This window comes from Salmo salar, chromosome 11 (assembly GCF_965601325.2).
Source record: "Salmo salar chromosome 11, fSalSal1, whole genome shotgun sequence".
In the NCBI taxonomy this organism is placed as follows: Eukaryota; Metazoa; Chordata; class Actinopteri; order Salmoniformes; family Salmonidae; genus Salmo; species Salmo salar.
This window is the reverse complement of record NC_138301.1, coordinates 88,700,012-88,715,779: the sequence shown is the minus strand read 5'-3', so window position 1 is coordinate 88,715,779 and position 15,768 is coordinate 88,700,012. Positions and strand designations below refer to the sequence as shown.

The window sequence follows — 15,768 nt, the reverse complement described above, 5'->3', positions numbered from 1 at the left end:
GATGCAACCAGTCAGGATGCTCTCGATGTTGCAGCTGTAGAACCTTTTGAGGATCTCAGGACCCATGCCAAATCTTTTTAGTTTTCTGAGGGGAGTAGTTTTTGTTGTGCCCTCTTCACGACTGTCTTGGTTTGTTTGGACCATTCTAGTTTGTTGTTTATGTTGACACCAAGGTACCTGCTCCGCTACAACCCCGTCGATGAGAATGGGGGCGTGCTCAGTCCTTCTTTTCCTGTAGTCCACAATCATGTCCTTAGTCTTGGTTACGTTGAGGGATAGGTTGTTATTCTGGCACCACCCGGCCAGGTCTCTGACCTCCTCCCTATAGGCTGTCTCATCATTGTTGGTGATCAGGCCTACCACTGTTGTGTCGTCTGCAAACTTAATGGTGTTGGAGTCGTGCCTGGCCATGCAGTCGTGGGTGAACAGGGAGTACAGGAGGGGACTGCGCAGGCACCCCTGGGGACCTCCAGTGGTGAGGATCAGCGTGGCAGATGTGTTGCTACCTACCTTCACCACCTGGGGGTGGCCCGTCAGGAAGTCCAGGATACAGTTGCAGAGGGAGGTGTTTAGTCCCAGGATACTTAGCTTAGTGATGAGCTTTGAGGGTACAACATGTGCCTTTGGTACCAACGAGAGTTCAAATCCTTTGGACGTTACAATTAAGACTGTCAGCTCTGCCAGTTAATACTCAAGCTCAAGCCCCATCCCTGAGATCTGTGGGTCTGGGTCCGTGGCGTCTAACAACCCAAAGCTAATGATATTGTCCTTCGAGCATATGAGAGTCGTAAGTTCAGGGACCGGGTTGGTAAATAAAATGTTAAAGATGCTTCAACAGAAACAAAAATGGACAAATTCAGATAAGGGAGCTCTTATGGGTTGTGTCTTACTGCACTGTTAACCTCAGTGTCTCACTGCACTGTTAACCTCAGTGCCGTCCATTTCTGCCCCCCAATGAAAGTAAATTAAAGCCTACAACTTCCGGACCTTTGCCATCAGTAATTCAACATTCTTCTGTCAAATATTGGTATGAATCTGAGAAAGTGTCACGTTCGTCGTAGGAAGGAGAGCAAAGCGCAGCGTGGGTATCGTTCTACATCTTTTATTTTAATGTGAAACTTTGCAAAACAAACAATAAGCTACAAACAAAACACAAACCGTGACGAAAGAGGTGCAACATGCACTAACTCAAAATAATCTCCCACAAACACAGGTGGGAAAAACAACTACTTAAATATGATCCCCAATTAGAGACAACGATGATGCCTCTAATTGGGAATCATACAAAAACCCCAACATAGAAAAAATAAACTAGAACAACAACATAGAAAAATTAAACTAGAATAAACCCCCGAGTCACGCCCTGACCTACTCTACCATAGAAAATAAGAGCACTCAATGGTCAGGACGTGACAGTACCCCCCCCCAAAGGTGCGGACTCCGGCCGCAAAACTTGAAACCAAGAGGGAGGGTTAGGGGGGGTGTCTAGTGTTGGTGGCGGCTCTGGTGCAGGACGAAGAACCTTCTCATCCTGCGGATCTGCCAGCATTGGAGGCGGCTCTGGTGCAGGATGAAGAACCCTCTCATCCTGCGGATCTGCCAACATTGGAGGCGGCTCTGGGGCGGGAGCTCCCCCCTCCGCTTGGAGTTCCTCCCACTTTTGTGGAACCGGACCGTGGATCGTCGCCGGAGGCTCCGGACCGTGGATCGACGCTGGAGGAACCGGACTGTAGATCGTTGCCGGAGGAACCGGACCGTAGATCGTCGCCAGAGGAATCGGACCGTAGATCGTCGCCAGAGGAACCGGACCGTAGATCGTCGCCGGAGGCTCCGGACTGTCGACCGTCGCCGGAGGCTCCGGACTGCGGGCCTTCTCAGGAGGCTCCGGACTGCGGACCATCTCAGGAGGTTCCGGACTGGGGACCATCTCAGGAGGTTCCGGACTGGGAACCGTCTCAGGAGGTTCCGGACTGGGAACCGTCTCAGGAGGTTCCGGACTGGGAATCGTCTCAGGAGGTTCCGGACTGGGAACCGTCTCAGGAGGTTCCGGACTGGGAACCGTCTCAGGAGGTTCGGGACTGGGAACCGTCTCAGGAAGCTCCGGACTGGGGATTGTCGCCGGAAGCTCTGGAACAGGAAGGCGCACTGGAGGCCTGATGCGTGGGGCTGGCACAGGTGGCGCCAGACTGGTGACACACACTTCAGGGCGAGTGCGAGGAGCAGACACAGGACATACTGGGCTGTGGAGGCGCACTGGAGACCTGGTGCGTTGAACCGGTGCAGGATATCCTGGACCGTGGAGGCGCACTGGAGGTCTAGGGCGTAGAGCTGGCACAACCCGTCCTGGCTGAATGCTCACTTTAGCCTGGCAAATGCGGGGCGCTGGCACAGGACGACCTGGGCTGTGAATGCACACTGGCGACAGTGCGTAGAGCTGGCACAGGATATCCTGGACCGAGGAGGCGTACTGGAGACCAGGAGCGCTGAGCCGGCACAACCCGTCCTGGTTGAATGCTCACTTTAGCCCGGCAAATGTGGGGCGCAGGCACAGTGCGCACCGGGCTATGAATGCGCACTGGAGATACAGTGCGCATCACCGCATAACACGGTGCCTGACTGATCACATGCTCCCCACGGTAAGCACACCCGCTCTGCAGTACTCTCAATGCCAACACCTCTCTCTGGAATCTTTCGTCGAGTTCCTCACTCAACTCCCTGACTGGCTCTGGTTCACCCCTCGGCTTCTCCGACCACTCCGTGTGCCCCCCCCCCCCAAAAAAATGTTTTGGAGCTGCCTCTCGGGCTTCCATTGTTGCCATGCTAATTCCTCGTAGCGTCGCCGTTCCTCTTTTGCTGCCTCTATCTCCTCCCTTGGATGGCGATTTTCCCCAATCTGCGCCCAGGGGCCCTTGCCATCCAGAATCTCCTCCCATGTCCACTCCTGGCCACACTTCTTGGTCCTCTGGTGGTGGGAGATTCTGTCATGTTCGTCGTAGGAAGAAGACCAAAGCGCAGCGTGGGTATCGTTCCACATCTTTTATTTTAATGTGAAACTTTGCAAAACAAACAATAAACTACAAACAACACACAAACCGTGACGAAAGAGGTGCAACATGCACTAACTCAAAATAATCTCCCACAAACACAGGTGGAAAAAACAACTACTTAAATATGATCCCCAATTAGAGACAACGATGACCAGCTGCCTCTAATTGGGAATCATACAAAAAACCCAACATAGAAAAAAGAAACTAGAACAACAACATAGAACATTTTTACTAGAATAAAACACCCAGTCACGCCCTGACTTACTCTACCATAGAAAATAAGAGCACTCAATGGTCAGGACGTGACAGAAAGAGCTTGTGTTATGACATATGTTTGGATTGGTGAAGCTATTGCATCCCAAGCCAGAAGAGCAGACATCTTTTTTTGTTTCTCTTAGGATTATAAAATGCAATTCAAAACTGTTAGCAGTGCAACAGGATCCATACATTTAGCACTCAGCATGTTGAATGTTTCCCACCTGATACTATGGTTTAATCAATGCCTGAAACAGAACTAAAACAATTTTCTTTACGGATCACCCACACATACAGTGGGGGAAAAAGTATTTGATCCCCTGCTGATTTTGTACGTTTGCCCACTGATAAAGAAAGGATCAGTCTATAATTTTAATGGTAGGTTTATTTGAACAAAAAAAATATTCAGAAAAACGCATGTCAAAAATGTTATAAATTGATTTGCATTTTAATGAGGGAAATAAGTATTTGACCCCCTCTCAATCAGAAAGATTTCTGGCTCCCAGGTGTCTTTTATACAGGTAACGAGCTGAGATTAGGAGCACACTCTTAAAGGGAGTGCTCCTAACCGTAGCTTGTTACCTGTAAAAAAGACACCTGGCTACAGAAGCAATCAATCAATCAGATTCCAAACTCTCCACCATGGCCAAGACCAAAGAGCTCTCCAAGGATGTCAGGGACAAGATTGTAGACCTACACAGGGCTGGAATGGGCTACAAGACCATCGCCAAGCAGCTTCGTGAGAAGGTGACAACATTTGGTGCGATTATTCGCAAATGGAAGAAACACAAAAGAACTGTTAATATCCCTCGGCCTGGGGCTCCATGCAAGATCTCACCTCGTGGGGTTGCAATGATCATGAGAACGGTGAGGAATCAGCCCAGAACTACACGGGAGGATCTTGTCAATGATCTCAAGGCAGCTGGGACCATAGTCACCAAGAAAACAATTGGTAACACACTACACCGTGAAGGACTGAAATCCTGCAGCGCCCGCAAGGTCCTCCTGCTCAAGAAAACATATACATGCCCGTCTGAAGTTTGTCAATTAACATCTGAATGATTCAGAGGACAACTGGGTGAAAGTGTTGTGGTCAGATGAGACCAAAATGGAGCTCTTTGGCATCAACTCAACTCGCCGTGTTTGGAGGAGGAGGAATGCTGCCTATGACCCCAAGAACACCATCTCCACCGTCAAACATGGAGGTGGAAACATTATGCTTTGGGGGTATTTTTCTGCTAAGGGGACAGGACAACTTCACCGCATCAAAGGGACGATGGACGGGGCCATGTACCATCAAATCTTGGGTGAGAACCTCCTTCCCTCAGCCAGGGCATTGAAAATGGGTCGTGAATGGGTATTCCAGCATGACAATGACCCAAAACACACGGCCAAGGCAACAAAGGAGTGGCTCAAGAAGAAGCACATTAAGGTCCTGGAGTGGCCTAGCCAGTCTCCAGACCTTAATCCCATAGAAAATCTGTGGAGGGAGCTGAAGGTTCGAGTTGCCAAACGTCAGCCTCCAAACCTTAATGACTTGGAGAAGATCTGCAAAGAGGAGTGGGACAAAATCCCTCCTGAGATGTGTGCAAACCTGGTGGCCAACTACAAGAAACGTCTGACCTCTGTGATTGCCAACAAGGGTTTTGCCACCAAGTAATAAGTCATGTTTTGCAGAGGGGTCAAATACTTATTTCCCTCATTAAAATGCAAATCATTTTATAATATTTTCGACATGCGTTTTTCTGGATTTTTTTGTTGTTATTCTGTCTCTCACTGTTCAAATAAACCTACCATTAAAATTATAGTGTCAGTGGGCAAACATACAAAATCAGCAGGGGATCAAATACTTTTTTCACCCACTGTATTTGTGTCTTACAATATGAAGGTGGAGTCAGTTGTAGAGATCCTGTTTGAACCCTCACCTGTAGATGCGGACAGGGTTACGGGGGTGCTCTTCTTTGAGCCCCTCTCAGCGACCAGGGTAATGGTGTACAGCATGCCGGGGGTCAGGTTGGTCAGGACGTAGGTGGTGGCAGTTCCAGGGACCTCCACCTCCTCCCTTTGACCGTCCCTGGAGATGTACACCAGCCTGTAGATGGTGATCTTGGCTCTGGGTCTCCTCCACACCAGGGTCATGCTTGTCTCTGTGGACTCGCTCACTGCCAAGTCCTTGGGCCCATCGAGATCTGTGGGGGAAGGTGGTCAAGTTTTCAATCAGCAATGATCAAGCCTTTAGTAAAACTCATAGGATAGTGAAAGGCAGAACATCATTTTAGTGTTTCAAACTTGGATAATACAGTTCTTTCATATTTCATTCTCTTCTATCATATCTGCTCCATGTAGTCCTGAGGTTTTAACTTTCTTTTTACAAGTTTCTTTGCCAAACCACTTGGAAATATCAGAACCTTCAAAACCACCAATGTTTGCCTCATATTGTTGCCTAACTTTCACCACCTACATCCTGACCAACCTGACTAAACACCTCCCTCTGCAACTGGATCCTGGACTTCTTGACCGGCCGCCCCCTGGTGGTAAGGGTAGGTTTCAACACATCCGCCACGCTGATCCTCAACACAGGGGCCCCTCAGGGGTGCGTGCTCAGTCCCCTCATGACTGCACGGCCAGGCATGACTCCAACACCATCATTAATTTTGCCAGTGACACAACAGTGATAGTCCTGATCACCGACAACGACGAGACAGCCTATATGGAGGTCAGAGACCTGGCCGTGTGGTGACAGGACAACAACCTCTCCCTCAACATGATCAAGACAAAGGAGATGATTGTGGACTACAGGGAAAGCAGGACCAAGCACACCCTCATTCTCATCAACGGGGCTGTAGTGGAGCAGGTTGAGAGCTTCAAGTTCCTTGGTGTCCACATCACCAACAAACTTACATGTTCCAAGCACACCAATACAGTCGTGAAGAGGGCACGACAAAACTTATTCCCCCTCAGTAGACAGAAAAGATTTGGCATGGGTTTTCAGATCCTCAAAAGGTTCTACAGCTGCACCATCGAGAGCATCCTGACTGGTTGCATCACTGCCTGGTATGGCAATTTTTTTGGCCTTCGAACGCAAGGCACTACAGAGGCTAGTGCATACAGCCCAGTACATCACTGGGGCCAAACTTCCTGCCATCCAGGACCTCTATACCAGGTGGTGTCAGAGGAAGGCCCAAGAATTGTCAAAGACTCCAGCCAGCCTATTTATAGACTGTTCTCTCTTCTACAACACGGCAAGCAGTTCCGGAGCACCAAGTCTAGGTCCAAAAGGCTTCTAAACAGCTTCTACCCCCATGCCATAAGACTCCTGAACATCTAATCAAATGGTTACCCAGACTATTTGCATTGCCCCCGCCCCTCATTTGCGCCAATGCTACTCTCTGTTATTATCTATGCTTAGTCGCTTTAATAACTCTACCTACATGTACATATTACCTCAACTACCTCGACTAACCGGTGCCCCCGCACATTGACTCTGTACCGGTACCCCCTGTATATAGTCTCGCTATTGTTATTTTACTGTTGCTCTTTAACTACTTGTTACTTTTATTTCTTATTGTTATTCATATTTTTTAAACTACATTGTTGGTTAGGGGCTTGTAAGTAATCATTTCACTGTCAGGTCTACACCTGTTGTATTCGGCGCATGTGACTAATATAATTTTATTTGATTTGATAATGATGTGTTTGCATTGAAAGTTGAATCTACAGCTGCAGAGTGTGTGTGGTCACTGTGGTGGTGGGTATTTGGACAGCTGTTGAACAGTGGGCTATCCTATGAGAATGTATTGACGTAAGCTCTCACCAGTGGCTGCGTTTGTAGTGGCAGGCAGGCTCTCCCTCTCGTTCTTCACGGCGGTCACACCAATCCCGTATTCTGTACCTGGTTTCATTCCTATGATTGGGGAGAACAAAGATGGATTTGACTACATGATTACCTGATTAGTTTCAGTCCAGTAATCGAGAAGAACATAGATGGATTTCAGTACCTGTTTTGATTGGCATTAAGAATAACAGTGTTGTGATTGTCATAGCAAATCCTAACTTGCGAAAAACCCTTAAACCTTCTACTGACATAATTGCATGTTAGGATTTGGTCATGGTTGACCCTCACCAGTGATGATGGCCTGAGTGTTGTCTCCTGGCCCACGGGAGAACACCTCCTCGCCATGGGAATCCCCAGAGATGGGGCTGTACTTCACCCTGTAGCTGTCAACATCTGCCCGGCTGTTTCTCCACTCCAGTGTGATGCTGTCGTCTGTCTGGCCCAGGGGCTGCAGGTCTTTGGGGGCGTCCAGGTCTGTAACAATGCAAGAAGAAGAAAGGAATATAATAAGGACTGTTTACAGTCAAACCTTGATAAATCCAAGCGTGCAGTAAACCAGAGCACGCTGTTATCAGGAACACTTTAAAAAAAGGGACTTGGAAGTGGAATTGAATTGGGACTGTAAAAATATTGTTTGATCGAACACAGTTTACACTTATCAGGAGTGCACTTATCAGGATTGGATATAATCATGCCCCTACCTGTGGTGAATATCTCAGAGACTGGCTCACTGGTGGTGTCTCCCCTCCTGGAGATCAGGGACACCTGGTACTCAGTGTCTGGGCTGAGGCTGTCAATACTGTACTGTTTGTCTGAGGTGGACAGGTCCACGCTGGTCCTCTCTGTGGGGTGGGAGCTGGGGCCATAGGACACGGTGACACCGTCCACCTGGGCCACGGGCTGGAACCAGGTGACCAAGCCTGAGCAGTCCGTCACGTCACGCACCTCTACCTGTCTGGGGCCATCAATCCCTGGGAGAGAGAGACACAAGGAGGATGACCGATCTGTGCATAGGCTGTTATGTTCTCTTTGTTATGGGCAATGATCCCATGCATTTTTAAGTGATCACTTAGGGCAAGAGACACAAGGACACATATTCTAAATACATTTAAAGACCGGCACAACATGTTATAATTATGGCATAACAAATGTCATTAAGTTTGGTTCCTCTGACTGTTTGGTTGTGATGTCACTGTTCTGTGTTCTGATAGGACCTTGGTAAGTTCCTGTATTTATTTTCACAGGAGAAATTGCTAAATTCTGTGCCGTGGTGACATCAGTGTGTGATATAGGCCATATAGGTTCATATAGCCCAAATAATCAACTCTATTATTCATTATTCCTGAAAACTGTGCTGATCTTAAGCCTGGAAATACATTATGCAGGAGTCAAAAGGAGAAGATATTTACAGGGTCCATCCATCATTGAAGAATGGTAAATTAAATGAATTTTCCATGCACAAGGAGGTATTTCATGCTAGAAAGCATTTGACCATAATGTATGGAGTGACAGTGTGCAGGAACTGCTACGGTAACCCCCTGTCAAGAGTTTATGGCAGGGCTCCTTGAAAAATACAAAGACTCTCTATTGCAAAATGTAGGTTGGCCTGAAATTCAGCATATTTCACTTCTACAAAAATGCTTATTAAATTTAACTTTGTAAAACGACAATGGGAGTTTAGCCACTTTTTCTATATAGACCTAATACTATGACTGAAAGTTAAATTGGTCTATTCAGTTGTTCCTCTGTCTGCTTGTGTGATTTGTGAGGTGGAAGGAATTTCCTTATCTAACCCATGGGATATGTGTAGTCGCCAGGATGAATGGAAGTAGCCTGGTCCAGATTCATTCATGTAAGGCATGACAATGTCAGAAGAGTTAGGTTCTCAGCTGGCACATGCAGATCTACACCGGGCTGGGAAAAAGCACATTACACACATTAAAATGTGGTGTAAGCTTACTGGTGGTAATGATTTTAGTAGACTGAGGTCCTCTGGTATTGTTCTTGATGACGCCCACTGAGACCTCGTACTCCTGACCAGGACCAAGCCCTGACTGCTCATACATATTCTGGGAGGATGGAAGGGTTGTCAGGATCTTCCCATTCTCCTCTTTCTGAAAGGTCAAAGACATATACGGTTTTAAAACAACACTATTTCTGGAATCATACATAGCCTACTTACATACCCAACAGTCTGAGGTAAGCCACGTCAATTTTTCCTTTGGATCAAGGAAGTAAATCTTTCACACAGTTAATGTTGACTTAAACAATACCAATTATTACAATATTTCATTTTTGCAGCGGAATCTTTTGTAAGTCTTTGATTGCTTCACATTGCTTCACATAAGAATGCTGCAAACAAAGCCCATTTGGCCCATGGTGATAGTGATTGAGTGCTGATCATCGATTACAGGTCCTTCCATTTTATGTATGGGGCAATAAAGCCAAAGTGCACAGGAGAATGGGTTAAGGACAGTGAAAGGAATAAACACCACTGAGAATGTCCTGGCATCCCGAGACCTCCCTGAGGAGTGTTAAAGCGAGGTTACACAGCCCTTTGTAAAAATGTACTCATGGACAATAAGAAGGGATTTATGGTTTATGGTTGCACAGACCTTTGCCATATTGCAGCTAAGCAGATTTGTTATTTTCCATGTACTGGTTCACATCATCATCATTGTGTAATGTGTAAAGTACAGCACACTTTGGTAGTGTGATGGCAATTTGTGGTTTGTTGTGTGTGTTAATTTTTTTACTTTGTTATTCTGAGTTAGCTGAATTGAAAACTGAACTGACCTCAACCCTGATAGCTATTGCTACTTTCTGGACATGATAACTAGCCGAGCATGCCAAGATCTCACTAAAAGAGCAGCTTGTGCAAATCTGTTGTCTTGTCCCTGAGGAGGGAATCCTGGGCAAGACCTAGCAGGGATCGCTTGCATAGAGATGGATAAATTGCCAGAGAGAGAAGGACAGACTGACCGTGTTGCGGACATAGAGCTCCCAGGCATCAAAGGGAATGTCCAGCTGATCCCACAACACTTCTACTGAGGTGTCCCTCACCGATTTGAACTTCAAGCCATCTGGCTCTGGTAGATCTGACAGGACAGAGTGAGACAACGGAATATATTATGCCTGATGCCAAAATATTGTACATTGAGACAGTGTGGGGTTTAAAACATGTGAAGCATCAATGAAATGTAGTTTATTTTTATTTTTTTGTCACCTATTCTAAAAGGAAAGCATTGTGTAAACATTGTGCTGTGAAAGTTTCTCCACTGTACCGGATAGCATTTTGATTATGGTTAATATGTGCAAATTGTCTTTTCCTGACAGTCTAAAGAGGAACACATTCCCATGAACGCAGGCTGCTCAGCGAAGTCTTCAGATTCTGAGCTCCATTAAGAAGGTATGACCTACTTGTAGCCACCCTGGCGCTGATTGGGATGCTCTTCTTGTTGCTAAGGATGGCATAGACGTTGATCAGGTACTCGATGCCGGGCTCCAGCTCGCTGACTGTGGCAGCAGTCTTGTCTCCAGGCACTCTGAACTCCTGGTATAGACCCCCAGGACTAGTGGGCACATATGCAATCAGATACTCTGTCACCAGCATCTCGTTGTTCCAGGTCAGATCCACTGTCTCGGTGGTGACCTCTGTTACAGTCAGGTCCTTTGGAGGTGAAACTAGAGAGAGCGAGAAAGAAAGAAAGAGAGAGAGAGAGACAGGAAATAGTCTGACCTTTCTATTGTCTCAGACACTTGGTTTCCCATGCCCCCATCCACTAACAGTCCTCTACACAAAGAAAATGCATTCCCCAGACTTACATCTGGCAGTGGTCTGGACTGCCAAAGATCTTTGAGACAGAAACACAGACTTAAATGCATTTGGAATCAGAGGAAATCATAATGGAACTTTTAATCCTTTTCTCAATCTCTTTCAAAATAATTTAAATGCTTTCTCATTATTTTGGGATTTGATAAAGTTTTGGATTTAATGTGTCATTCAGCAAGCACATGGAAATATCAAACAGAACAATTACTGAAATGAACTGAACTAAATTATCCACACATAGTTTATTTTTCTCAGTTGAAAGAAACCGTTCTTACCTTCTGAGCAGTCTTCTCCGATGTATCCCTCATCACAGAGACATTGTCCATTCACACAGCGGCCCATGTCCTGGCAGTTGTTGAGGCAGCTCAGCTCTCCACAGTTGTCTCCCATGTATCGCTCCTCACACATGCACTTCCCATTAACACAGTGTCCCCTGTTGTTGCAGTTATCAGGGCAGGTGAGTTCAGAGCAGTCGACACCTGCATAGCCCTCCAGGCAGACACATTTGCCATCCACGCAGTATCCCCTGTCCAGGCAGTCATTGGGACAGTGCTTCTCAGTGCAGTCTTCCCCTGTGAAGCCCTCGTCGCAGACACACTGCCCATCAACGCAGCGTCCACGGTTCAGGCAGTTGTTGGGGCAGCTCAGCTTGCTGCAGTCCTCACCGGTGAAGCCAGCATAGCAAACACACCGGCCATCCACACAATTTCCACTGCCATAGCAGTCTGAGGGGCAGATCTTGATGCTGCAGTCCTCACCACCGAACCGTTCATCGCACACACACTGTCCGTTGACACAGCGGCCCCGGTTGAGGCAGTTGTTGGGGCAGGAGAGCTCAGAGCAGTCCTCTCCCTGGTAGCCTACATTGCAGACGCACTGCCCGTTGACACACTGTCCCCTGTTATGGCAGTTGTTGGGGCAAGCCAGCTGGCTACAATCCTCTCCTTGGTAGCCAGCATTGCAGATACACATGCCGTTGAAGCAGACACCTCTATCGTTGCAGTCACTGGGGCAGGTGAGCTTGGAGCAGTCCTCTCCAGTGTAGCCAGCGCTGCAGACACACTGGCCATCCACACAGAAACCATTTCCCAGGCAGTCGCTTGGGCAGGTTTTCTCCCCACAGTCCTCCCCGGTGAATCCTTCTTCGCAGTAGCAGGTTCCATTGACGCAGCGGCCGTGGTCGTAGCAGTCATTGGGGCAGATGAGTTCGGAGCAGTCGTAGCCCGTCCAGGGCTCTTCACACACACACTCCCCGTCCACACACTTTCCTCGGCTTAGGCAGTTCTTCAGGCAGTCTGTCTGAGAACAGTCCTCTCCAGTGTAACCCTTGGCACAGACACAGACCCCACCAATACATTGTCCGTTCCCACCACAGTCCACTTTGCAAACCTTGAGTGAACAGTCGTCCCTGCCAAAGCCCTCAAAGCAGATGCACTTCCCATCCACGCAGCGACCTTGGTCCTGGCAGTTGTTGGGGCAAGAGAGCTCAGAGCAGTCCTCTCCCTGGTAGCCTACATTGCAGACGCACTGCCCGTTGACACACTGTCCCCTGTTATGGCAGTTGTTGGGGCAAGCCAGCTGGCTACAATCCTCTCCTTGGTAGCCAGCATTACAGATACACATGCCGTTGAAGCAGACACCTCTATCGTTGCAGTCACTGGGGCAGGTGAGCTTGGAGCAGTCCTCTCCAGTGTAGCCAGAGCTGCAGACACACTGGCCATCCACACAGAAACCATTTCCCAGGCAGTCGCTTGGGCAGGTTTTCTCCCCACAGTCCTCCCCGGTGAATCCTTCTTCACAGTAGCAGGTTCCATTGACGCAGCGGCCGCGGTCGTAGCAGTCGTTGGGGCAGATGAGTTCGGAGCAGTCGTAGCCTGTCCAGGGCTCTTCACACACACACTCCCCGTCCACACACTTTCCACGGCTTAGGCAGTTGTTTAGGCAGTCTGTCTGAGAACAGTCCTCTCCAGTGTAACCCTTGGCACAGACACAGACCCCACCAATACATTGTCCGTTCCCACCACAGTCCACTTTGCAAACCTTGAGTGAACAGTCGTCCCTGCCAAAGCCCTCAAAGCAGACGCACTTCCCATCCACACAGCGACCTTGGTCCTGGCAGTTGTTGGGGCATTCAGACTCGGTGCAGTTGGGTCCCTTCCAGCCAGGCTCGCAAATGCAACCACAGGTGTCAGCACTGTAGTTGCCACGGCCATTGCAATAAGGCTTGGTCCCCACCTCACCTAAAAGAGCAGAGTTTAGAGATTATAACCCTCTGAATCATAACCCCGATCTTCCCCCTTTTCACTAAGACATTTCATTTTAAAATATTGTAATCAAGACAGGACTGTAATCATAGACAGGACATCCAATTATGTTCTGAATAACAACCTACAGTACTAATCCGTACAGAATATGTCTATGCCCCTATGGTCATTCCCTTTCCCTGTGGTGTAAAAGAGAAAGCACTGTTAGGTTTAGTAAAATAGATGTTCCTCTGAAGGAAGGAGAGGTGATGTAACAGCGTAGAGAATGACAGAGGACTCTAGTGCCAAAAAGTCCATTGTAGCATGGGCTGTGCCATTCAAGACATTCACCATTTTGAAGTAGTCAACTGGGTGGGACTTCCTATGGGTTAAGGAAGGACCACATAATTCTATCCAGGTCATCAGGAGGGATCAGCCAATTAATTATACTTGTGAGCAAACATTCCATAACTGCAGGTGGCAGTAAATCACTAACAATGGCTTTATAACTGTTTAAACACACTCCAGGTGGCAGTATGCACCCTTTCAGTTTGTTTACCAAGTCATAGAAGTAGTAGAAGAAGAACATGTACTACTTCAAAGTGGAAATGGCATCAATGGCACTGCCCTTGTGCTCACAGATGCCATAATGGGACAGATGCCATAATGGGACAGATTCCGTCATTTTCCTTAGTTTTGAGTCTTCTGTCATTCTCTATAGGTGACATTCATACTAAGTATGCTATACTAGCTGTGGGGATGAATGAGCCAATCAGAAGCTGGGGGTGGTTAGGTTGACATGTATACAGTACCTGTGACTGGCTGAACGCTGCAGCAGCCAGCATCTCCACTAGCGCATTGGTCTCTCAGCGTGGACACCTCTCCCTCCAGCATCTCCAATCTGCTCAGGAGGTCCTTCAGATCCGGGAGCCCATCAGTGCATGCACACTCCTGCTGAGGAATGTTAATGCGGTGAGTGAAAACTATTTGGTTCTGCCCATCCAGGGTGTGTTCGGTGGTGCGGAGGCCTGAAGGCGGAGCTGCGTCCTGGGGCTTGAGGCTGGTGCTTCCTAGGGCATCCAGGTCTACTGAGCATAGGGAGCCGGAAGGGACGTTGATGTTGTAGACGTGGTTGAAGACCACTGGTTGGTCAGCGCTGGTCAGGGTCACATTGTTTCCGCCGGGGGTTGTCAAGGTCGCCCGTTTATGCCTAAGTAATTTTCTCACCAGCCCAGCTTGGCAGAGGTTGAGAAGGAGAGTCAGGAAGACACACCCTAAAAAGCTTTTAGTACCCATTTTTGTCTTTCTCAACTGGACTCAGTTTTAAGAATCCTCGGACAAAGCTTGGAAGTCTGGCCAAATCTGGATAAGTTTAGGGGCCCTGGAAGGTAAACAAAAAGACGTTGAGTCAAAGACAGCCTCAGTAATGCATGTGGATAACTAAATTTTCACACAGTCACTCTGGGGAGACGTCCATGACTGTAAAATTTGCAAAGGCAGACAATAACCTGTGCACTCTGTGAATTACAAGATGGCAATAATAGGTTAACAAACATAGTCAACAAAACTTTATAACTTCAAGTGTTCAGACTAACGCCTAACCCTCAGTATATTTTCCCGCCCAGAAAAGTGACCATACACTTACTGTGAGCCACAGTAAGCCATTGAAAGTCTGTGAATTTGTACCTAAACCCTAATATACTATACATACTGAAGGTTGCTTTTGCATCACGGGACGTCTTTGGAGACTTTATGAAAAATGGAATGTCAGCTGGATGTTAAACGATTGTGATTAACCTACCCATAGCACTCAGGGTAATTTTGGCTGGTAATTGACTTCACAGCACAAACTGAGCTCCATGTAGCCATTAGCCCTTGAAAGAAGTGTCCTACAAAGCACCATTTCCTTGCATCAACAATTATATATATACTTCAATATATATACACTTGGCCTATGTTTTTGGCACTCTGAACCCCTGCTACGTGTGTTCCTGTGCAATATATTTTGTGTGCAGTCCGTTATGGCCACACTGCTTTGATTTGAACCTGCTTTTTCTCACAAAACAGTTCAAGACAAGATAATATGTTTAACATATGCATATATATATTGTTATTACTAGTATGGCCTCAAAGAATGACATCCCCCTACCTGAGCCCTAAAGTAACTTTCCCCCCTGCTGAGCCAAAGACCCTGACCGTTTCTAGTTTTATGTTGTTTGGCTCTGTACTGAAGCACTTGGGATTTGAAATGATACAATGACTACGAGGTTAAAGTACAGGGTATTTTTATTCATATTGGGTGAACCGTTTACAAATGACAGCACTTTTTGTACATAGTCCCCCCCCATTTCAGGGGACCAAAAGAATTGGGATAAATACACTTACAGGGCCTTTGGGAAAGTATTCAGATCCCTTGACTTTGTCCACATTTTGTTACGTTACAGCCTTACTCTAAAATGAATTACATAAAACATTTTCCTCATCAATCTAACCACAATATCCCATAATAATAAAGCAAAAACAGGTTTTTTGAATTTTTAGCAAATGGACTAAAAA

At 47.2% G+C, this 15,768-nt stretch overlaps 1 protein-coding gene across 2 annotated transcripts in view; it reads right to left on the bottom strand.

The window, feature by feature from the left end:
* The window catches only part of LOC106563019 (tenascin), an 84,172-nt gene that overhangs the window by 42,729 nt on the left and 25,675 nt on the right, over positions 1–15,768 (bottom strand). For both annotated transcript variants that reach the window (XM_014128210.3, XM_014128211.3), the window contains exons 2-10: positions 14,025–14,593; positions 11,245–13,209; positions 10,558–10,821; positions 10,120–10,235; positions 9,098–9,251; positions 7,839–8,108; positions 7,426–7,611; positions 7,117–7,206; positions 5,228–5,491 (exon numbers count right to left, since the gene is read on the bottom strand). In XM_014128210.3, coding sequence (XP_013983685.3) covers positions 5,228–5,491; positions 7,117–7,206; positions 7,426–7,611; positions 7,839–8,108; positions 9,098–9,251; positions 10,120–10,235; positions 10,558–10,821; positions 11,245–13,209; positions 14,025–14,508 — 3,793 coding nt within the window. In that variant the 5' untranslated portion in view covers positions 14,509–14,593. The remainder of the gene's footprint in view (positions 1–5,227; positions 5,492–7,116; positions 7,207–7,425; positions 7,612–7,838; positions 8,109–9,097; positions 9,252–10,119; positions 10,236–10,557; positions 10,822–11,244; positions 13,210–14,024; positions 14,594–15,768) is intronic.